The sequence below is a fragment of the Pithys albifrons genome, chromosome 7 (genome assembly GCF_047495875.1).
Source record: "Pithys albifrons albifrons isolate INPA30051 chromosome 7, PitAlb_v1, whole genome shotgun sequence".
NCBI classification, from domain to species: Eukaryota; Metazoa; Chordata; class Aves; order Passeriformes; family Thamnophilidae; genus Pithys; species Pithys albifrons.
Window position 1 is genome coordinate 48,727,646 of NC_092464.1, and position 25,660 is coordinate 48,753,305.

The 25,660-nt window shown below is 39.6% G+C and overlaps 1 protein-coding gene across 2 annotated transcripts in view; it reads right to left on the bottom strand.

Moving 5' to 3' along the window:
• Positions 1-25,391, bottom strand: part of STAC (SH3 and cysteine rich domain) — a 75,237-nt gene extending 49,846 nt beyond the window's left edge. The window contains exons 1-2 of one of the 2 annotated variants that reach the window (XM_071560596.1): positions 25,291-25,391; positions 24,631-24,768 (exon numbers count right to left, since the gene is read on the bottom strand). In XM_071560596.1, the coding sequence (XP_071416697.1) occupies positions 24,631-24,747 (117 nt within the window). In that variant the 5' untranslated portion in view covers positions 24,748-24,768; positions 25,291-25,391. Of the gene's footprint in view, positions 1-24,630; positions 25,137-25,290 lie in introns of those variants that run through there. The other variant, XM_071560595.1, reaches the window with a different exon arrangement.
• Between the last annotated feature and the right edge of the window lie 269 nt (positions 25,392-25,660).

Consider the following 25,660-nt stretch of genomic DNA (forward strand, 5'->3'; position numbering starts at 1 on the left):
GAATATATCCTGTGCATTCAAGCATGAGGGAACTTGAGCATTAATCATCCTATAATAGTACTTAAGCAGCCTGTAAAGTCATTACAGGAACAGCTGTTACATGGAAGTACAAGACAAGTGAATTCAGTAAATATATTTGATATACCTAAATTCCTCAAATTTAGCAGAAACACAGTTTCTATGCAGTTTTGACCGCAATTTTTTTATTTAAGAATGAAGGGTAAGCAGAAGTGTAACTAACACACATTCATATATATTCTTGTATATTTTATTTATCAGACTATGAAGAATCACAATAAGGCATTATTATTTTAGAGTTGCTAACTCAAACTCTTTACCTGTAAGCTCTCTTATGCCATATCAGCAATCCTCTTATCCTTCACCCCTCCCTCCACCCCCCAATTTTATATAAGGCTGAGAAGAGCACTAGGTGAGGCACAAAAGCTATCAGGATATCTCAGCCACACAAGTCTGCGGGTTTGCCAATTCCAACAGCCCACAAGTAGAAGTCAAGCAAAAAGAAAACCAGGTCTGTATCTCCTTCATATTTACTCTCTCTGAAGGGCAATGACTCTGCATCACCTTTCACTCAGCATTATTTTAATGACTGCAAAATAATTTCATCACTGCTATTCTCTGGGCGACTGCAATACAACCACTGATATTTTCCATGCTGCTCAGGCTGTCTGTAGTAACCAGCAGGAATGTTTTATATTATTAGAAACTGTTTATGTTGGAAGCAATGATGATTGGGAACCATAATTCACACTAATATAAAGGGAAGGAGTTCACATGCTTTCCCCAAAAAACACGGCACTGGTCCTTCACACTGACTTAGTGGCCTCAGAGCACTTGCGCTCCTTAGATTCTGTTCCTAATCCATCCATTTTCTTCACAATGCAACTGAAATCACACTGAGGAGAGTCAAGACATCCTGGGGGGAAGCCTCTCTTCCATCTTCAAAAACAAGCAGCTTGCTCCTGGAGAGGGAGACACCACCTCTCTTCCCAACATGTTGAAATAAACACCCCGAGTCAAATAAATGGACAAGGAGTTGCCATTCCCCCAGTTAACAGTGCTGGGGTTTGGTACATGGAAGCAAACTGTATGACACTTCCTGAGTGGTTCCTCCACAGGGACTTGGGGATTAAGGAGGGGTCAGACTCCAGGGCCCATCCCAATGCACCACTTCCACCTACAACTCACGTTGGGTTTAGGGGAGGAGCCCTGGTTACAAATGAAGGAAATACCTATTTTCAAGAAACTCTCAGTCTCCAGGGGAATGTGAAAATAAGAACAATTAAGTCATTAGATGCCATCTGTGAGGTAAATGCAATTTATGGGTTTTGAAGCTCTTTCAGCTGAAGGCTAAGCCATGGACTGACTAATCCCAGAAATCACTGTATAACTGCACCATCAGAATGTGAGATCTTCTGTCTTCTGCTTGGATGTAAAGTTACCAGCTCTTGAAATCACTGAGGTTATTCTGTTCTGAGATTACTTCATCTCCCCAGAGCCAGCCAGGAACTCGGCAATAATTCACCCCCTTGCTCCTGAAACACTTCTCACTAAAGTCAGACCTAATTAGTGTAGCAAAACACAGAGAATTACAACACCACAAGGTGACTGAAATGGCATCCATTATTGATTTGCCATCCATTTCTACAGTGCCACTTGAAGCTAATTAAATTCCAAAACACTCCTTCTGCCAAAGAAGGAAAACTAAGCTGTGCAATACAGTATTTGTTTTATCATGAAACAACTGTCCTGCTAGTTTGGACAATGCAGGTGGCTGGAGGGTCAGGCCCAGAGAGTGCTGGTGAATGGACCTGCATCCAGCTGGTGGCCGGTCACTAGTGGTGTTACCCAGGGGTCTGTGTTGAGTCCAGTCCTGTTTAACATCTTCATTTATGATTTAGATGAGGGGATTGAGTCCATCATCAGCAAAATTGCTGATGACACCAAGTTGGGAGGGAGTGTCGACCTGCTGGAAGGCAGGAGGGCTCTGCAGAGGGATCTGGAGAGACTTGAGAGATGGACTGATTCCAATGGGATGAAGTTCAACAAGGCCAAGTGCCGGGTCCTGCACTTTGGCCACAACAACCCCCTGCAGCGCTACAGGCTGGGGACAGAGTGGCTGGAGAGCAGCCAGGCAGAAAGGCACTTGGGGGGTCTGATTGACAGGAAGCTCAACATGAGCCAACAGTGTGCCCAGGTGGCCAAGAAGGCCAATGGGATCCTGTCCTGTATCAAAAATAGCATGGCCAGCAGGACCAGGGCAGTGACCCTTCCCCTGTACTCTGCGTTGGTGAGGCCACACCTTGAGAATTGTGTTCAGTTCTGGGCCCTTCAGTTCAGAAAGGATATTGAGGTGCTGGAGTGGGTCCAGAGAAGAGCTACAAGGCTGGTGAAGGGACTGGAACATAAGTCCTATGGGAAGAGGCCGAGGGAGCTGGGGGTGTTTAGCCTGGAGAAGAGGAGGGTCAGAGGTGACCTCAGCACTGTCTAGAACTACCTGAAGGGAAGTTATAGCCAGGTGAGGGTTGGTCTCTTCTCCCAGGCACTCAGCAATAGGACAAGGGGGCAAAGGCTTAAGCTCTGCCAGGGGAAATTTAAGTTGGATATCAGAAAAAATTCTTTCCAGAGAGAGTAATCAGGCATTGGAATGGGCTGCCCAGAGAGGGGGTGGATTCACCATCCCTGGAGATTTTTAAATGCAGATTGGACATGGCACTGAGTGCCACGGTCTGGTAAAGGGACTGGAGTTGGACCAAGGGTTGGACTTGATGATCTCGGAGGTCTTTTCCAACCCAATCGATTCCATGATTCTATATGTTAAGAAGCTCTGCATTTATTGCCCTCATCCCATTTTACTGTGCACAGCCATTTGCCAGTCAAGAGAGGTATCAGCAGCCTTTCCTCACCCGGGCAGAAAAGTCACCAATTTTCCAAAGGAGGGGATCCGGCATTAGGGCTGTTCATGCCGAAACATACACATAAACACTAAGGTGAGCGTGACACTGTGTGTACTCCAGGCATCCCCATCCAGCCTGTTCAGAGGACACATTCAAGCATGAGTTGACAAAGTTCCCTTCACAGATTTGGTAGGTATCTTTGTACAAGCTAATAGCCCTCTCTGGGATTCCCTGAGCACAGTCTTGTGTTCATGTGGTTAAATAACTTCCAGACAAATACAGATTTTATTCTCATTTTCACTCAGACTGGAAGACACCTACATGTTTGGCTTTGCATACCTAAAACATCAATGGGAGTCTTGGACTATTATATCCCAGACAGGTTATATGTGTACAGAAGTGACTGCAAAAATGCAGAATACTGGCCATATTTAACATTTTGCACAGATAATTATACACTTTGGTCAGTACTGTAAAAAAGTACCTCTCGGATCAGCGTGTTTTATAACCTTCATACATAAGTGAGACTATGCAGGGCAACAGAAAATTGGCATCAGGTTTTAAAATTGGATCAAATTTTCCTTTCTCATATTAGGCCCACGAGAGAATTTGAAATACGTTACTGGTATGTGATTGTTTACTCAGGAAAAGTTGGCCCGAGTAAGGGCAAGGGCAGGTTGTTATACAGTTAGAGTAAACTATAAAACCATAAAAGTTTAAGTGATTATTATGCCACAATCAAGTGAGCGTTGCTTGCCTTACTTAAATATCACCATCTCCTCATTTTAAAATTTACTGTGGATTAGCCCTATTCTTTTATTGCAAGATTTTAAATGTAATTAAATACAAGTATGTCCTATGTGGCTGATTTTGGTCTGCTGTAAACTGATTTAAAGCACTTTTGATGCCACTGGCTCCTAATAGAGATACTACAGCATTCACCTGAGGCAGGAATCAAAACTTTCAATAGAGAGGAATGTAGGCAAATTTTATTCTTTATACTTTCTTTCTGCAGAGAGAATGAGTTCAAAGTCAAGTCTTAGGAAAAATCATTACCAAACTTTGGGAAAAACCTATGGCTAGATTTGTTCTACACTCAGTACTTACTTCAACACTTCAGTGAAAAATCACATATTGAGAATGAAATAAAACCTTAAACCAGGCACAAAACTGCTTTAAGAAACTTATTTGAATTTAATCTCCTAAGACTTTCAGATTTTCTCCTCTGAAAGCAAGGTTAAAAATTAGGTTGCATTTAAATAAAAATAAAATTTCCAGAAGCACAGAAGTTTTTCTAGACTTGTGGTGTCATCAGGAGACTTCACAACACTGAGGCTTCAGAAACATGAACCCTTGCTATTAAATCCAGGATGTTCTTGTGGATTGAAATTAGAGTAAAGGAAAAAAAGTTTATGTTTAGTTAAAAGCTTTTTATCAGTCACACAGACTCTCAGTGACTGCACACACTAACCCCAAAAGCAAAGTAGAGATAAGTGCAATAGCTCAGCCTCAGAGCCTGATTAGCCCCTTTTTTCCCCCCTGTATCTTGCAGCATAATCTCAATTTTCATCCGAGTCCCTGAAAGTTCAAGCTTCAAGGGATCAGGAAGCTCTGACAAATCACAGCTTATCAGCACCTCCTCTGTTCCTAATTCCCCTATACTACAACTCTTCAGCTGCTATAAGCAGAAAACAGGAAACAGAAAAAGAACAGCTATTCAAATTCATTCTTAGTGTTAGGTAGGTGCCACTGCTTTGGCTGTGAATGGGAATTGCACCCGAGCTCCCTAAGGCTTCATTTGATGTTATAGTTGGAAGCACCCAATGCTCTTCTACAATTTTCATTTAAGAACTTCCCATGGAAGTCAGAAAGATATCAGTGATTTGAGTTGTTTTATAATCCCTAACTTTGCAATGACAAAGATATTCATCCACTGTACAGAGTACTTTATTTAGGCTCCTAACTGCTCCCTGATATCTAGAAACTCTTTTTCCCTTGATTCTTCAGTTTGCCTACATTAACAGTCACTGTGGCTCTGTAGGAGCAGATCTGGAGAATGAAGCAGGGGCTATGGAGCACCCAGCATGCATACTGTATGCATTTCAGAGTACAGAGTGCTTTACTCTGAACCATCCCAGCTCATCAGGACTGACATGCATTAGTTGAATACCTGGAGCACAAGCAAACATCCAGGTGATGCAGCCTGTGCTCAACACATCACAGCAAGAACAAAAGTGAGGTAAGCAGCAACTACTGGGAGATTTACTTTGACAACACACTGCCAAAGCAAAGTCAGATGCTACGATGGGTGTCCCTTATGCCTTCATCATTTCTTAGCACAACTTCTTCATCACACCTTCTCACCATTCAAAGCTCAGGGAAAGCCTCACTCCCTCCACACAAATGCTTCACACCTCTTCCTGAAGCTCTCTCTTTAGTGATTTCAGTGAATGGTACTTACAAGAAGGTCCAAATGTACATCATATCATATCTACCGAGACAATATCATTCATATCAATCATATAATATCAATCATATAATATAAATCATATCATATCAATCATATCATATATCATCACAGCATCACATCATATCATACTATATCATACCATATCATATCATAATGTTTGCTTTGGCTGTGAGCTTTGCCATTCAGATCAACCCTAATGGAATCTGCTCACATCCGCTTATTTCCCAACATGCTTGGTCTTTTTGCCTTCTCAGTCACTGCTCACCATCCTTGCCAGCAGCAGAAGCTCCTGTGCAGTGTGGGGAGATTATTTTCATACATTTCCACCCTCAACAATCTTCCAGAAGAAATGAGCAAATGAGGCAAACGTATCAGCTGAACTTTGCAGACTGACCATACAACCAAGCCCTCATTTTCAGACATCAGCTATCTGCTGTGTTGTTACTGTGCTAGCAATAAAGTATTGATTTCTCTTCTATATCCCTTTCTTTACACTGATGTTAACAATACCATTAGATCCATTGCAGGTAATACAGGCTATTAACAGGGTTGGAATGAGCCATCAAGCCAGGCTGAATTCTGCAATTCTTATAAAATATAGCTAATTGTTTAGTATGAAGACTAAAAATGCTCTGTCAGCAGATTTCACTCTGCTGTGAGATAAACATCCACCTTTTGTAAAGAACCACTTCTCCTTCCTTGCAGCTTCTTAGAGCAAATCTGCAATTATTTGACTTTCACACTGTTATAAAAGAACAACACATAAAGCTCAGATAATGTTGTGTAGATTTGCTAGAGAGCATGTCAGGTATCTGGGATACTACCAGAAGGGATGCAGACCAAAAGCCTTTCAAATAAGGGAGAGAACAAAAGTCTTGATGAATGGTATCTCATCCACAGAGTACAGCCCATTTTCTGGGTCAAGGAACATTCAAGTTGTGTTAGCAAGTCTCAGAACATACTTCAGTTGTTTACTGGCTTTATTGAAGGACTGGATGTTACCAGGGTGTAAGCTATCCTGGTGGCACTGCTGGGCTTCAGATAGCCATACTGATTCAGAGCAAACAAGGAATCAGCTCAAATAGGAGTGCTTACTCTTTGTGAGCATGAAGGTTACTAATTTTCTTTTCAAAACTGAGGGATACAAAAGTGAGTGACTTTTAAGGACAGACAAGGGTGGGTTTTTTTACTGGATTTGATTTGAAAATTCACTGTCTTGGCATTTTAATGAGGAAAAATAAGATTATAACATACCTAAAGGCAGTATGCAATTTCATAAACAATATGTGTATTTGCCTACTGATGAGAGAAGTGCCATGTCTTATAGCATTAACAAAATAAAAGGATATTTCTAATGCTTAAGGGGGTTCATAATTTTTATTGGCAAAACGCCAATGATAAAGTTTGATACAAAGCTGGTTCCTTTTCTAGCTTCTTATTTCTAAATAATAAATAGTTCAAATACTCTACTAGTACAAACTCAATTAGCTAAACTGACTTCAACTGTAGCTGATTTATACAGTCTGAGAAACTGATCCTGCAATGCAGTTGTGTCTGCTCTAGCCAGCTTTCTTCGAAGCTGTATCCTTTTAATCCACTTCAGACAAAGAAGGAGTGTTTATTATTGCAGTCTGCTATGTGATATGTTTGTGTATTTTCCCCAACAGACTGCATAGCTCACATCAAAACAAATATATTTGTTACTGTTGTGAAAAGCAAATAAATCAAACTCTCTGCTTGAATATTGTATTGGAATTGTCAAAGATTTTCTGCAACACCTAACAATAATATTATTAGTGATTCATGGGGTATGTACAACTACTCTGGCTGGCTCTCACTGCACTTATCATCCTCTACAGGTTCTCTTCCCTGTCCTATATTATTTTTTAAATTCATTCACTGATCCTCAAACCTATTTAGGATATAAACCTGTTCAGGCAGGGCTCTTTCTTTGATTTTATTTCCTAAATAGAGGAATAGAGTCCTAAACTACAATGAAATTCTCTGATTGATATGCCAGAGCACGGCAGTAAAAATCCTTGAAAGAGGTTCAGAGTTTGAAAGCATGAAATCTGAAGGGATGCTCAGGTGTCACTGCTCCCACAAATGTCACTGTGTATCCCATGTCCTCAGCCCTCTCCTGATGTCCTACGTCCTTGCCAACTGTGTATTTGCATCTCTAATTAGCAGACCTCTAAATTTGCAGTAGCCTGTGCACATAACCAAAGAGTGCATTCACTCAGCAGGCCTTTTAATTTTTTTTGACTCTCTGATTTGGTTTAAACCAAACTGAAAAATACCTCTAATTCTGAACAATTGCTACTGCAGTTGGTTGGAACTTATCCCACATTTTAGGGTGAGTCGTCTTCTAATATTGCAAGGAACCAGAAATAGCAAATATGTGAGACAAATGTGAAATAAAGTGCTCAAAGTTTTAAGGCCTGAAAACATGAAAAGGTCTCCTTTGCGCTCCAAATTCCTTCATATACCTTCAAAATTCAGCATAAGACATGACAGAATAAAGTAATGCAGTCCAGGGAGTGATAGATTTGAGGAAACACAACTTATTAATCATAGTAATTGTCACCAAAACGCATAGAAATCCTTTCCAATTCCTGTTATGTTCTGAACTTTCTACTCAGTCCTAATGCATAAGAATAAACACTGCAATTGTGACTTACCCTGAGCTGTTTAAGCCAGAGTATAAAAAGGATGAAACATGAGAAATAAATGCAATGATACTTCTATGGATGCAAATGCAGAAAAATGTAAGTCTTTTTAATCAAAACCTAAGTAAAATCAACATCCAAACTCAAATTTTGCATCTGACAGCATTTTTGCTGCTCTGTTTCTGAACAGCTCTATTTTGGTGTATTCCTTTGATTTCTTTTAATCAGGTTGTATTAGAACGAAAAGAGTGTGTATTACATTATCTTCCTGAAAGGTCTATTCTCTATCAATATTTCTTTAAATTTCCTATCAGGTTCTATTCAAGATTTTTTTTGTGTTCAGCCTGCTTCTGCAGAGAATATTTCTCAAATTCGCAGTATTTCAAGCTAACAACTCACCATATCTTTCAGAGAAGCTGTACTGTAACTTTCCAAACTTTACAATCTGATTAATGAAAATCACATTAACAGTCTGAAAGCAAGATCTACTGAGTTCACTGTGTTGAGCTGAAAGATGATCAATTCTTCCTCCTTTGCCAACATGGACATAGACTGAACCCCTTTACAAATCAAATTAAGGGTCCCTTCAGTCATAACAAAAGCCTGCTGCTTGTTTTATATTGGTGTTGCAAAATGTTTTGTCCCTTTCATCGCCTCTCCTGCTTCACCTAGAAAAAGAAGAGCTGCTTCTCTCAGAAGAAGAGGGAAAGACTACAAATCCTGTATCTATATCCAGGATTATATTCTTGATGCTAAATAACTATTCCAATATGGGTGTCAGCAGCTGCAGGAGGTCCTTTGTAATTCAGATTATGAAAGGTGTCTGGTGCAGCCCTCTGCGAGGCTCCTGTCTCCCTTTCATGGTCTGACAATCAAACTGTCTCCAGTCTTTTCTCCTGAAACCAAATGAAAAGCTCATGAAAGAACCAAGATATGGTTAAGAAGAGTCCTTCCTTCAATTTTTTAAAAATCAGCCTGTGGTTTCAATTTCAAGATGGGTAGGTGTTTAGAACATCATTTTGTGCTTTGGGGTTCACCTCAGGCACCAGGTTGCTAAGCAGCAGGTCATCTCCATCCATTGTCCCCATCAGGATGTTGTTATCTCCTGCCTCCTGATGTAGAAGGCATTTGGACTGTTATCTCTGAGGTCCCTTCTGGGAATCCCACATTTTACAGCTCTTTTTGGACAGCTCTTTTCCATTTCAGCTTCAAAATAGAACACTGATTTCCCTTTGGTGCCTCCTGATTCAGCCATTTACTAATCTTTGCTGTGGTGGAAGTGACACAATGAAATTTGGAGATTAAAAAGCCAAGGTTTCAGAGCTATGTAAATCCAGGCAGCCCTGCTGAGGTGAAGGAAGCTACAGTGGTACCCACCTGCTGAGAATCTTCAAGTATGATAATAAGTGGACCTGAGTTTTGCTTCTTTTCTTTCTAATGAATAATATGGAGCAAATGTGATTGTGAATGTAAGATGAATCATCCTTGACTGTATCTCATCTCTGTCCATCTATGAAGTGTGTATCTCCACTGTTGATCTTATGGCTTAATATGACACCCTTGGACATTTTAAAAAACCAAAAAACCACAAAAATGTTCTGCTTAAAAATGCTAGGCTACCTATAGCAATAGTTTCCACTAATTTATTTTACCCATTTGGTTTTCTTTGTTTTTCCCCTTCTTTTTTTCCCCTTCCTTTTCTTTTCTTTCCTTTTTTTTTTTTTTTTAAACTTAGCTGATTTGTAATACTTTAAATGGTAGTATGTCTCTTAAAGCAAATATGGAAATACATCTGGCAGGGAGGCTGACACTAACTCAGTGCAAATTAACATGAACACCACAACCCACATACTGTATTTCTGTATTTATATCATCTTATAACAAAAAGGAAGACTGCGATCTACTGGGAGTCGGTATAGTTAATATTCTGTCAGTGTTTCTCCCCTTACTTCTGAGGTTCAAAACTTACACTGTTAAAATTGCTTTGCAATGAAAACATAAAAGCGCTCAGCTCTACAACAAAGTTACTGTCTCTGGGCCAAATCCTAAGGTCTTTGCTTACTGCTAATTCCTGCTGACTCCAGAAAGCAAGTTTCCCAAGTAAAGTTTGGGGTTTTGGTTTGTTTGTTTTCAATTTAAACTTTTAAAAAATATTTTGCATTGTGCATTAAAACCAAAGGATTTCTGAATGCAGCATGAAAAAGACACCTGGTCACATCTGCCATTCTGTTGCATGGCTGACTTTATTTGACTTTTCAATTCCATCCTCTCTTTGACAAAAATGGTTTACAAATCTCTGCTCCTCCATCACCAAATATAGATAGATCCAGGGGACACGTATGCTTCAGCTGCTTTTGTTTTTCCTAGACACTTGTTTCGACTCATACTTTGTGTGAATAATTCTGTCCGATTCTTGCTTAGCTGCTGTGCTTTAACTTTGAGATAATATTACTTTGTTTTTCATTCTGAGAAAAAAACAGAACACAATGCTAGAATTTGTGTGCTGTATGGCCTATTGGCTTAAAGGAAGCCCCCACACAGATATTTTGGCTTATTTGATCCCACAGGTTTCTGCACTCCCTTCTTTGCTGCCTGTCCACAGAGATTCAGATCCAAATTTTACAGCTTGTTTCCATGTTTCCATTTCAAATCATTCTCAGTGGGAGATGGAATACGAACTTATGCCTTACAGAATATTAGCAGTGTTTGTTGGTTCCCTTCCAGTTTTTCTTTTTCATGATTCCCTTCCTCTTCTTGCACATATTTTTGCAATCTAGTAGCAAGTTTGCTGCCTTTTATCCCTCCTGAAGACTAACACTGTCCCATTATGTGAATGCTGCTTCTTTCCAGCCCCTCTGCAGGCCAAGGCATGTGGCCATCCCTGTTCTGACACCGCAAGTCTAACAGGACCCATACGATCCTAGTCCACATCACTGCCCTGGCACCACTCTGGCATGAAGCTCTGGGTTGTGGGGGAAGAGATGACAGCAGAGGTGGAGCAAAACCGGTTAATCCCTCTGGGCTTCTCAAGGCTTCACCTGGTACCCACAGAAATTCCTTCATGTTGTATAAAGTCCTATAGTAGCTACCACATATGCCGTGCCAATTAATTTTTTTCCTACCTTGATAATGTCTTCCTTGTCATTTGTTCTGCATCCACTGATCTTGCAGTTCACCATGAAAAAAGATCTGTTTACTTCCAGATCCAGTCCAGATCTGGTACATTTTCCTTACATTTAAACTTTTCGAAGTTTAACTTAGGACATGCATTTTTCCTTTTCAACACATCTACTCTAGTAGCATTCTAATTTTCAAAAAGTACTTCCAAAAATTTTGGGGAAAATTATGCTTGTAATACCAGTTTCCAAGGAATCTCTTAGTAGTACAGAAAGTTTTCATCTCAGCCTGTCTTTTGTCTTCTTGTTATTATGCATTAGTCATGCCCAGCAAAAACTGCATTAAATGTCCTACATAAAGACTAGGCCAACTCTCCACATGGAAAATCAGTTTGACTTGATGATGATATTGTCATATATATGGCACACAGTTACTTGGAACTTCGTGGAGAGGTTTGAAGGCCTAAATATTGCTTCAAAAAGGTAAATACATATATTTGGAGATGTTAATTAACAAGAGTTGTCATGTATGAGATTTATCAATATATTTGACTCCTTTTGCCTCAGGCTAATCCATTTCTTTTATATTCTTTCCTAAACCTCCAAGCTGCTAAATATATCTTTAGCCAGCCATTGTTCCAAGATCAACCCTGCAGAGCAAAAAACATTTTATTTTTATCCTCACCAGCTGCACAGCTTTCCTTCTGGAATTACCTCTATCAAAATTTCAAGATTATAATGACTGTTTGAACTGCAAAAATGTGGTTTTATACAGAGATAGTCGGTTTCATGTAAAAAGATAGTTACATACAAAACACTGCAAATAGAAAGGTAGAGAATTTATAACTCTTTCTGAAGAACCACAATTTTTGTTCTGCATGCTAAGAGTTCCTTTTAAGTTCCTCAGAATCTTCTAAAGTTAAACTATTGCTAATGAAATCCTGCACATGAACATCTAATAACAGCGATTTTGAGGAAAAAAAAAGCCCATAATACCATCATGATTTTGTGCTCACCTAATAAATGAAGCTTCATAATTTTGGCGTTGAGAGAGGAAAGAGCTGTTGGGATTGACACAAGTTAACAACAGATTTAATGGGAGTTACTGATTTGGGAGGAAAATCATGGATCTCGATCTAGGGAAACTGTGAAGCCGTGTCTGACAAAAATAACATCAGTGACTTCAACAGGAAGAGCATATTGCATGGGACTGCATGAGGGATACAGGCAGAAAGGAAAGCAGAGAAATAGAAGGAAGAGGAAAGGAAAGTCAAGCTAGAACAGAGATAGTTTTAAAGAATATGAATCCTGTGTAAGAGGGAGTTCCATGAAGACCTTCACTTGGTCTAGTCTATGCTATTGTCAGAGTAGGTGCAATTCTTGCTATAAGCATGTAGCACTGACTTACAAGGCATGTGAAATATTACAGCAGAAACAGAGCTACTGCCTACTGCTGTACCAAAGAGCAAGCACAACACAAACTTCTGAGATTTATATCAATTTTCTCCCATCAGTTGGGGTTTTTTTATATGAAGCAGTGGCAATGAGCATGACTGTACTGGGGGGATGTTAACTCGTGAAAAGGAGGGTTTTTTCCTGGAATTCGGCAGCTAGCAGTAAAGACCAAGTGATACTACCTCTATTGCTACTTTGGGAATATTGTACGTATTACAGTGTGTTCTCTCCAGTGCCAGAAAGAAAATAGACTCGCTTTCTCATCTTGTTTAAATCAGAACTGATATTTTTTGACTAGATTGAGTGCCTATTTCTTATGGCCAGCATCTAGTCACAGCTGCATTCTCCCCAAAGGAAAACCACACTCTCAAGATTTTTGATGTAAGGTTTGACTAGGTTTTTTTTCTTTGTGAAAAGCCTTTAATTTGTCTACCTCTAGCAAGACCCAAGCAGGTCTATTACAGCTATTGGCATTCATTTTAGCTTTGATAATCCCTAAGGAAGAGGTCCAGGCCATTTTTCTTGGATGCCAAGCAAGTACTGCTAAAAAAGCCAGTGCTGTTGAGACACAGAATTACAGCCTGAGGAAGTCTGTGGGAACCCTGAACTGCTGGGGGAAGCAGGAGATCAAAAGCCCTCCTCTGGCAGTGCATTTGAAAAGGATCTTCTGAGTTGCATTCGTCTTCAGCTACCTACCCAGAAAGGAGGGGACAAGATGGGGAGATTAGAAGATGCCTTCATTTCTCCTCTATAAGGAATGTTTTCTATTACTTCATTGCCTAGGCTTTAAATTTATGTATAGTTTTCTGCATATATATATATGTATATATAAGGACACCATGAGGTTATACAAAGAGATAAAAAGACATCCACACACGAGGAACAGACCATATAAAACCAGGCAATGTGAGGAAATTAAATGCAACTTAAGCAATTTTCTCATTAATAAAGCAAGTATGGCTTGGGTATAGGTGAAAGGGAAAGTGCAAACTGTGAGGGTTGCTTTTTTTTCAAGTGTACTTATGGTATTAAGTACCAGCAACCACACAGTGTTTATAAAAGGTCCCTCCCCCTAACAGAAGAACCACTATCCATTTTCTTAACAGTAATCTTTAAACTTGGCTAAGTTTGGAAACCTGGAAATTTTTCCTGCAGAGACTAATTGTATCAGAGAGCCTGGTCATGGATTAAAGTATTTGTGTGAGAATAGGAACAGAGAGGAAAGAAAAGGAGAAACATTGAAAGGCAGAGAGTGAGTGGGTGAGCTAGCAAAAAAGTTACTCGTTTCCCTGGATCTTTAACAGTGAGGAGGATGAAGTCCATTTGTCATTATGACTAACTACAGGAGACAGATCTAACTGCAGTGAACCTGCCAAAGACTCCTGTGTGCCCATACTTCATGAAACTGGTACATGATTCATCTCATGGCTGCAGTTTAATAGCAGCACTTCACATTTTGAAGCCTGTATAGGCTCACATTTTACTCTCTTTTTGTCATAGGTGCATAACTTTCCATTATAGGACCGGCTGGAAAACAGCAGTTCCACTCAGCAAAAATGTTCAAAGTTTGAATGATTTTGTTCCATGTTGGCATAAAAAACAACTGCAGATTTTCAGAACGTCTGTGAGAGATCCGAGGGCAGAAGAGGAGAAAGTCAGACAGACTGGCCAGCCAGGGGAACTGACAACTGTCTTTGCAGGCAAAGTTCAAGACCTCACTTTGACAGAATCACAGTGGTGTTCACCTGACTTAAATTTGAGCTTTTAACTCAGCTGCAGCTGTCTACTATAGTCACTGGAAAGAAGTTTCTCCTCAGAGGAGTTAATTTAGATCACATCATGCAGGCTCTTCCTCTAAATAAGTGTTTGATAAAACAGTTTAGGTCTGTGTTCCATTTTATAACAGAGGGAGTCTGCACTACTAACTTATCGCCCTATAGTTGGTCTCTAATTACATGTGAGGCTGTACAATGTAACAGAGGATGCATTTTTTTTCTCCTCTTTTGACTGTAAATTTCCCTGCAACCAGGGAATTGAACAATTCCTCAAAATCAGATGTTCTGACACTGAAAAATAAGCAAAGAAAAAGCCCTCGACAAGCACACATTTCACTGGAAAGATCATTATCAGAAATATCTGGCAAATCATTATGAGTCACCTTATGTTTTATTTGCAAATAATTCCTTAATTAGATGATTTAAGTTAAAAGATAGCATAAATGAGAAATGAGCCAATCTCACTTACAAACATTATAAGTACACTAAGATATACAACAAAAATTGTATATGCTGGATCCTTGGGTTGACTGATACTGATTGATAACACTAGGTGTATTTTAAAAACCCATAGGAACCTGAAGTATTTTAACAACTGGGTTCTCAACTTAGCTGCATGGAAGACAGGGACACTCAACCAGTCACCATGTTGAATTTTGTCTCGTATGTTTTGTTTACTTGTGAGGAAAGAGATGCCCAGTCCAGGACCATTTCTCACCCTGTGCATGCACAAAGGCAATTGAGGCTGTGTCAAGGTTTTCAACCTCTTATTTAAATCCCAAGGTATATGGATTTTGAGAATCGCTACCACAGCATTTTAACTGGCAGAGAAAACAGTGGTAAATCAATGATGAATAGCTCACCTATATAAGTGATATTTTAGGAAGTCACTTGTTTGCATCATGACAGAAATCTGACCCTTGGCCAACAAAAGCTGATGCCTCCTTTCACTATGCATGAGAAATTTTTGTAGAAAAAAACAAATGAAGTTAAATACTGGGGTAATGGTGATGCAAGCCTGTCTCCAAGATGATTTTCAACAGTATTTGCTATAACAATGTGTCAGGTGGAATTCATTCTCTCACCTGACTGGTACATCTAAAGCAGACATTTCTTTCTCTTACTCTGATGAATAAGCTAAAGAAAATATTCAAAGTGCATATTTTAATAGCTTTGTGAATACCAGTATTTTGCTTCTTTCTTAGTTAAGCCTAATCATCAGTTACTATAGGTCAGCTGTATTTTCCTTTTCTATTCAGAACATTAGTCTGCTATAATGAACTTTATTAATAAAACAGTGCATGTGTGGCATTTTAATAAAGCTTTTAAATGGCACTCAGAAATGGAGCATATTATGTCTACAGAAAAACCAAAGCATTAAAGATGTCATGGTTATTCATCCAGAGGACTGCAATTCCATATTGAACTTGCAGCCTCCTATGGCTGGGAAATACCTCTCTCTTTCACAATTATTTTTGTCATGGTGTTTTTGACACCACTGCAGCCCCTAAATTGTAACTCTTCCATTTGACAGTGCTTAGTAAACTACCCTCATCACTTAAAAACAGGTCAGCTAAGAAAGACTGACCTGTCAATGAGAAAAATTAAATGAGCCTCTAGTACATTTATGTGAAACTACAGACATGAAACTAACTCTTTTTTTTAATAAATAAGAAGATATGCAAGCTATATGTCATATTTAACTATTGATGTCAAAGACACAAGAAGTCTGTTTTCCAGACATTCATTGTAAATATGTTTTACAGGGGTCCTGAGTTAAATCCCCTGACAAGGTGCATTTCCTTTATCAACTGACCTACCGAACCAAAGGTGTTTCCTCAAGTAGAGGTGTATGCCGCAGGAAAACAATATCAAATTATTTCAGTCATTCACACACAGATTTCTCATTTTCACAGCTGGTCCTCTCTGCTAATGAACATGGAAAGCTTGCCTGTGCTTCAGCACTTGCCTGAGAGAGGCAGTGCTCATTTAACATTGAATGACTACTTGCCTATGCAACTGGAACTTGTGCAGGACTGAGCACTGTGTTAAGAATATTCAACTAGTGCTCACATCTGAAAGACCAGTCCTCTGCCTGGCAAACATAAGTACAAATTCATCAAATATGCAATCTTCTACCCATCAGCAATATACAGCAATGGCTTGGGTAGGTAATAGGAGAAATACTTGCCATACAAAGAATTACAGTTTTCTATCAGGTGATTAAAATTTACTTTCATTTAAATTAAACAAGTTGCATGGGATAAAAAGAATCTCCAAGACACATTTTGGATTTCAAAAGGATAGCTTTTGATGTGCTCCATTCCCTTGAAGAAATTTCAAGCCTTCAGCACTCTCAGATACCTAGGGATATATTTTAGACCACATCACGTTTTGGGATGTGACCCAGAAGGACCTGAACTAGTATCTGTAGGAAGGTATGAATGTTTCAACAGCAGCCTGGAAAGCAGCAGAGCTGTGTAAGAAGTCACTGCACCTAATAACAAGTGCTGGCTCTCAGCAACTACTGGGTGCTGATGAACCCAGATGGCCATTTGTGGAACAGCCTTGGCCTTTGCTATCTTTAAGGTATCAGAGACAGACTTCATTGATAAACATGACTGATCAGAACCTATCAGATGCTTGAATGCACTTGGGTGATTCTGTGAATGTGTGCTCCTGGAAGACTGCATGAAAATGTTACCTCAAAAAGGAAATTTGGAATAAGAAGAGTCTACACAGAATGGTGGAGATGGGAGTAAGAGAAAGAAAAAAAATGGTGTGCACATAAAACTGGAACTTTGAAGCACTACTCTTAGGTCTAAGAATCTTAATTGCAAGAAAAGCTGAGCAAGTCCTTCCAAAAAGTATTTAAGGAAGTAGGGATTGATTCAGGCTAGGAAAAGAAAAAGAAGAAAAAGGCTGTGGTTCAGTAAGGATGGGACAAAATGTTAGCTCAGAACTTCAGTAAACACATCAGCTTACTTTCTTCCCAGAACCATGATCCTGGGGAAAAGTAATAGGAATAATAGGAGAGAGGTTGCAGAAATTTATGGTATGATGTTAAAAAAGCCTTTCTTGGGTCTGTTGAGGTGAAAGGGAGAAAAGAAAGAGTTAAACTCTATTACTAAATTTTACTTTGAAAGTCTAGAAACAAGTTTTCTTTACAAGCTTTATCAAGACAGAAATGATACATAGTGAAACAGAGGTCTCTGTCAAGAAGCAGGAAACATGATCCCAGCAAATACACATTTGCAGATCTGACCTCAAGAGAATTTGACAAAAACAAAACAAATCCAAAAATGATAAATCCTCCTAGACCAGTTGTAATGAAAAAGATGTATGATTTCCTAGATACAGAAAATGTTTTAGGTCAAAGGTACATTGTGGCTATTTGGATTTTGTTAAAGTTATTGAATATGCTACTAGAAGGGACTCTATTAGCCAAGATACAAGAGAGGAAAGTTGTAAATAAGTTTCATGGGAGGTTCAGTGGGAAATGCTTATTGTTGAAAAGAGAGGCTGAAGATTGGCCATTGGTGGAGTTCATCAAAGAATAACAGTGACTGAGTCTTAGGGTTAATTTTATTTTCTCTACATTTATTACTGCATTTGACCATGCATGTCATATGGCCATTTCATTCCAACACTGCTGACACACATTTAGTGCAGACAGCTCGGTGTGCAGCTGCAGGTTGAGCTCTGGGTGGTGGGACACCAGGCAAGAGGCTGTGAACTGCAGACCCTTTGCATAGCAAAGGGCACAGGGACTGTCATCCAGCCAGGGGACTGGACACTCAGAGACACAGCAGGAGCCAAAGACTCCAGAAGACTCCAGAGTTTTGCACCCTTAGATTGTAAGGGTGTAAAATCCCAGCATTTCCTCCTTGAAGGCACCCAGTTCAAGCTGTGATTTTGTTATTGTTCCGTGACTAAATTGCTTTAAGGATTGAGATGCCTGAGACTCTGCTATGGGAAATATGGGGTTGACTCAGTAAGGAAACCTGGTCTGTGTGAGTGTGGTGCGTGCAGCTGGGAAGGGGCTTTTGTACCAGCTCAGGTGGTGTGAGAGTGCTGGCCAGAGTGGCTGCTGGGAACTCAGTTCAGTAGGAGGCACTGGCACATATAAGAAGGTCTAGACCTTGAAGAATGAAGTCAGGAAATGTGATGAAATTCAGCTGTAGAAATGCAAGTTTGTGTGCCTGAGACCTGATTCAAAGCACACTAGATGAGGGCAGACAAATGTGTCCTGGATCTACAGGAAATTACAGAATAATAGAATGGAGACCTCTGTTTCACCAAGGGGTGACTAGGAGACACAGACGTCAGAATCAAGGTTTCTGGGAAAGTTAGTGAAGCAATAGTGATACCGTACAAGGTCTCACATAGAATACTATGCAAAAATTCAGTCACCCTTTTTCAAGAAAGGTTATTCAATCCTGAGTCAGATTCATGGATCTGCTATTAGAATGAGATGAAGAATGGAGAGTTTATCTTACATGACTCAGGATTATTTAGTATAGAAAATAAAAGGCTGATAAGAGATATAAAATTCTATTACATGATGGAAACCTGTATCAAGAATAGAAAAGAGATGTCTAACCTAAAGCAACATTATCAAAATTACAATACCACGCAAGCTGGTAAAAATTAAACTTTGACTAGAATTAGAAGAGGATGAAGGGTAGAGGGCAACCCTGCCACTCGTACATAAAGGCATTTGGAGAACTTTTAAAAAGTGATGGTAAAACCTGAATTCAGCAGAATTGCTTTATGAAAAAGAATACAGCATAAGAGAGAGAGATGGTAGGAGCGGACTCCCTTCCAGGTGTGAAAACAACTTGCCCTGCTTCAGTGAAAATCTGCACTTTTTAGTAAATCCATTTTCTTACCACACCAGATTCCAGTCAAGTTATCTTTAGTTGTTGAAAATAATAGATGTTTTCTTCATTCTGGCACTGTTAAAAGTGTGGATAAATGAGAGTGAACTGATCGCATTTCTATTTTTTGTCAGATATCTCAATGTGCCTGGGAACTGATCTGACATATATGTCGAAGTGAAAACAATATCAGTGTTTTAATCAGAACAAGAGAAAGAAAAGGAGAAAAGTCAAAATAAATGTAAACACAAGAATGAGTCTGTTGAAGAAATTATTGATAGGATAGACTATTACTTTCCTGCTTTAATAAAGTCTTCCTGTATATAATTTGTTACATTTAATCAAAGCACAAAAAAATACTTAATCTCTCAGTCTTACCTTCACTGCATGTACTCACCATTTTACACAGGGGCATAGAGGTAAGATCAATAAGGAGAATTGTTTCTTTTCATGGGATGTTTTTAAGCTGTTTGGTATTCCTTTGAAGACTACAGCAGTTTACATACTGTATATTTATCACTGGTGCAGAGGGTGAAACACTAACCATACACCATACTCCCTGCCCTTTTAAAATATTAATCGATTAGTAACCATCTATGGAGCCTCATAAAGTATTAACTCTTTAAGTGGGGAAGATCTCTGCTTAACAGCATAGCATAAATCCTATGTGATTTAAATTCCACTCAATCCTGTTAAATCCAAAGCGTTTCAAGTTCAGGTTCAATATCTACCATTAACATCTGGTTTTGAAACCTCAGGTAAGCAGTATTGCTCTACTGGTCCAGGAGGACAGGAATGTAAGTTCAACCTTCTTGATCCACGTGGGGATATTCATAAATAAAGTGTACATCTTGACGACACGTAATCCTTTTATTGACTTGCTACTCTTTAGAAATTTCCATTTTATGTATTGCATAGCAGGTTAACTCATATTTGAAAAATTGTGCTACATCTTCTGAATTCTCATACCTGAATTTGAATATAAAGATCTGCATTTCCCTGAATATTGATCACTAGATAGTGTATGGAAGTGTCAGACTGAAACCGACTCAATTATTTTGTGAAATACATAGTCCAGATGACCTATTTGGGGATCCAATTTATCATTTCTCCTTTATTTTTTACCAATTTATCATTTTTCCTTAATTTTTTACCTATTCAACTAACTCACCTCACCACACACAATTTTTCAGGCCCATGAATTTGTGGTTCAGAGGAAAATTTTGATTCACTCCAAAGATGCATGACTGCAGTACATTGCAATTATAGTTGGATTTTATAAAAAAAAAGTAGGTGAAGATGGGCAAAGCTATTTCCACAGAAATCCACTGATATTCACAAAAAAGTAACTTTTACATGACAGATTGCCTGCAAGTGTATAGGCAGGAGTTGATAGCCCTTTTGGGGTTTATGAGAAAGTCTGAAAGATGTTTAACATACTAGAGATGGAAGACCAACAGCGTGAAGAACTAGCAGTGCTGATCAACCCTACTGGTTCTAGTTCAAACATAGTAGATTCTCAGGCCTCCCCTAAGACTTAAAAACGGTAAGGGAATTCTGAAAGATAAACTCTATTGGCTATGAATAACCTCAGCCATTATTCACAGTGGAGAAATAAAGACTTGACTCACACCTAAAGAAATTAACAGATGGGGTTTTTCCTCTTCATATAGAAATGTCAATTAAATAAAAGAAGGGTAAAGTTAACAGAGTTATGTGCTATATCTGTCAAAACATAAAGAAATAATGGCATGTGTAGGACTCTTCCTTAGACCCATATACCTTCAAGTTTTAGTTTTCTTTCCTAAATACCAAGGTACATTAACATAAGAGACATCAGAAATATGATCTCTGATTGCTTCCACTAGATTTCTGCTTATATTGCTAAGTTAGTGATTGAACAAGTGTGCAGTGTGTCTATAATTGCTACCACCACGAAGAATTTTTCCCTCGGGTTTTATCAACTAATTACTTGCTCCCTTGCTGAGCTGTAAATCTACAAAAGTCTTTGGCAAACTGGTAATTTGACTTCTTGGAAACCAGATGCAAAGAACTCAAACAGGTGAGAGCCATAACTACAAACATATGAATGTAATAAAATGAGCAATTATATGTATTTCATGGTACCCCCTAAAGTTATTTTTCCCAGTAAACTTTAAGTATCCACTCAAATCACACTTATGTGTGAAGCAAATGTGCTCAAGAGCCAACAAATTAATTTAATAAATATTAGTTTTGCAACATCCTTAACTATTCAAGCTGTAGGGTTTTTAGCACAGTAGCATATATACATATTGCTACAGGATGGCTCAGCTACAGCATGTCTGCTACTCTTCAGACACCTATTTGAACAGTGAGACACTACACTGGAGGGATTATATGTAATGTACCTGAGGGCACACAATCCAAAAGGCACAGTCACATCATGTAGCAATATCTGTACTATGTCATAAGGTAAACATGTACTTAGAATACATAAATGGATTTGCTCTTAGGACCCAGGAAATGTGGTGAATTGAAAGTTATTTGAATTTCCTCATTCTAAGCAGCTGTCCAGGTGGACATGCAATAGAGTGCAGTCCTTCAGCTTTCAGCAGCTGGGTGTGCTCACCTGCAATATGCTCCTAATCCATAGGAAAAGATGGTGGGAGGCTTTATCATTTGTTAAAGTCTGAGCTGTTTTCCTGTGACAGAGGTGTGTGACTAACACATGAGAGTCATCCCTTCAAATTTCAGCTATTTGGTAGCAGCCAAAAGTTCTGTGTCTCAAACTCACGCTAGTCAGAAATTGCAATAAGTCCTCCCTGTCATCTTCTGAGTAGTGTCTGGAGGGTGCTCGATGAAACTCCTTCCTGGACTTTGGTACTACAAAGTGCCACAATTGTCTATCATTACACTGGACAGGAAGCAAGCTTGCTGCTATTGATTCTACATTATTTTTTCAAAATTGCTTTTCTGCTGAAGTGTTTTCAAATGCATTTTGTAGGTTACTATTTTCCATGTTGGTTCTGTTCCTATATTTGGAGTCATAAAAGTGTTGTGCTACAGAAAAAAGTCATTGTAGAGTAATTAGACATTGCACAAACTGTTCTGCAATAAATGCAGGAAGCATGAACTTGTTAACCTAGGCAGCAGAGAGTACATGAAAAATGCTTAGCTTTCTGTGAATGACTGGATAGCTCCCTCAGCACGAGACACCACAGGATAAAAGCACTGACTTATGCCTCTATCAGTCTCTAGTTTTTGAAGTGCATCAATTCTCTTAGAAAATAAAAAACCCTGAAGCATAAAAAACATCTTTATGAAATTGCAGAATTTTTCTATCCTGCTATTTACTTGGACCAAAACATAATTCTTATTACCTCAGTGATCAGAACATTTTTTTGACTCCATCTACTGAAACGACAATACAGCATGTTATATGATCATATCTGCAGCTCTAAAATGAGAATACACAGATTATTTGCTTACTAAAATTATCTGTATGGAAGTAATGGCATAAACTGCACGGTCAGAGCTTTTGTCTATTCTAGTGTACCACTTCAAATGTCACAAGACTGAAAAAATTAATGATAAAACTATTTTGTAGCCTATTTGTTCTCTGGCCAGATGTGCCTTAATCCTGTTGTCTTTCTTGGAATCACATGGGTGTACAAACAGCAAGAAGGAACCCTCTGTACAGCTCTTCACCTTCTGTCAGTTTTGAATCCATGCCGATCAGTTTGTTTGGGCTCAACAGCATTCTGTGATCCAGTGGGAAAGTCCCTCAAGCACCACTGTTACCAAGTGGCACAGGAAGCTCCTCAACCATTCCAGCACAGATAGAGGGCCATAGCTGGGAACCCATGGAGAACACAACCCACCAGGCCCTGTGCATAGCCCAGCACATTTGGAGAACAGTGAAGGCTGCAGTTACTTTTGGGACCTCACTGTGCAAATAACAATTCAGCAGCTCCAGAAAAGTGGTCTCAGCGGGTGGGAAGTAGGTACCAATCAACTATATCCTTTTAGAGCCTAGGGGTAAAGCAGTAACCCATTTAATTTACATTTCCCATGAACCAGGACTCCAGCACTGTCTCAGTAGTGCTGAATATGTATAGTGAATATTGTATGCTATGGCTACTGGAAGAGCTCTTTTCTTTTAAAGAGGTTGTATTACATAGGGAATACCTCAGCTGTTTCCTTGGAGTATGGCATTGAAATAAATATACATAAAAAACGTCCAAAGCCCACGTCAGAACTCTACCCACACAGACAGATAATTTCAACTCAGTCTCCAGAAAACCAGCTATAATTTCAGAAAAATGTAGCAGTCTTTCTGTGTTAAACCCAGTCAGCCACTGCCTTTAAACTCAGGCCAGCACAAACCTTGGCCCTGTCAAGCAGCTGTTTTGCTTACAGAGTATCTCCTAAGGCTCTACCCACCTGTAAGCTTCTAGTGACAAGGACCTCTATTTTCACATGTTTACACAGCACACAGCATCACTGTGAAATTTGCAGAAAAATCTGTCAGATGCTATCATGGTATCAATCATAACTAAGTAATAGAGGATCAGTAAAAGCACATTCTCCAAGTAAGCTGCAAGGAACTTTAATTATGTAAGGCCCCTTTACCTCTCTGTCTTCCAAGCAACAAGCTGGCATTTCGAAAAACTTGTCATATGCAAGTCAATTAAAAATTCAGAGGCCATGCCATTTGAGTTGAAAGTTGGTTTTCAATAATGTAAATTGAACCACATTAAAAAAAATCATAAACAGAAAAAAAGGCTGTGAAAACAAACAAATACCCAAACCTTTTCTGAGTGGTGTACATAAGATTCATTGTGTTAAAACTGTCACTTAGACCCTGTTTCAACTGCTGCCACGTTAAGTGGTGAGAGTTCATTGATGAGTCTGCCAGAGAATGTAAGTCAGGTGAAATACCCCAAGCCCCGAGACAAAATTCTCTTCTTTGAACCTTTTAGTAAAATCAATTTTTCCAATCAAACCCTTTAAGTGATCAGATGCTTGATGTGAAAATAGCTAACAACATCCACTGACAGTGATCCCCTCCCTGAGTCCCATCACTACACCAGGACCGTACTGTAATACATAGAAGGAAACACAAGCAAAAATCCCCAAACCCAAACATCTCAAAAGGCAGGTATTTTCCCAGGTCAGACTCCTGAGATGCCACAGAGAATTCAGAAGTAGGAGTGTTAGAGCAGGCACTGCAGTCAGAGGTGGCTCATTGCATTCTGCTGCTGGGCTGGGTTGGCACAGGCTCCAAATACAAATCAAAGCAACACATCTCTTTTCAAAACAAAGAAAGAGTGGGGGAAAAAAAAAAGAAATCTCATTCTATGAGTACCTTTGATTCCTGGCTGGTAGTTGATGCTGGAGAGGGGGGTTGCTCTGGGCTCTCCACTTCATTCTCTTTCTCCACACTGTCCACGCTGACTTCAGTCGTGCTGCTCGGAGGAATCATTTTACCTCTAAAACACTGCCACTATCAGGAAAGAAAGCTACAGACTGTTATTGCTAGTATTCATTTAACCTCCTCTTCTCTGCTCTTCCAGAGCAAATGAACTCCGACAGCTTGGTTTCACTATATTTGCAAGACTAGAATTCTCTGGATTTTCTTTTTTTCCCCTTCTCCTCCTCCTCCCCCTGCTTCCTCCCTCCCCTTCCCTATGCAATTCTGCTGCGAGGGAGTAAGTTATCGATGGCTCTGTAGGTCAGTTGTGTGCCTGCTCTTCCCCGATACTCCTCCCCTCCATAGGCAGCCTGGAGGTGCGGAGCAGAGTCGTGACCGTCACCCTACAATCAGAAGGGAGTGATCTGAAGCAGAAAGCCCAAGCCACGCACACAGACACACACAGGGCACTGGAGGGAGGAGTTGTATTTCTAATGCTGTGAATAGCTGTGCAGGAGCATGTGCTGTCATAGTAGTGAAAGAAAGTAATGCGCTCATGCACACACACAGACTCACAGAGGCAGGCAGTGGAAATGAGGTTTTGAAGCATTTTACCTTTTAACAGGCTGGAGAAGGCAGAGTTGAAGGGCACTGATATATTCTTACACGATTCTTTCCTGGAGAAAAAGAAGCCCTGAAGAAAGGCTCTAGCAACAGCGGAGAAAAATAAGTCTTCCCTTTCCTTGTCCCAAAGATTATTTAAAATCCTAGCTACGCAGTGTCTCTAAAGCTCCCACCTTACCTTACATCCCAAACTTGCTAGCAAATGACAGGACAGAATCAGGAGAGAAATACCTGTGGATCCACGTGTTCCTTGCTCCCCTCCCAGGCAGGGAAGCCCAGCTCCCAGCCACGCACATGCAATCTGGGTCATCTGGAGCTCCCACTACCACACACTTCCTATACCTGTAGGTTGTCATAGTGA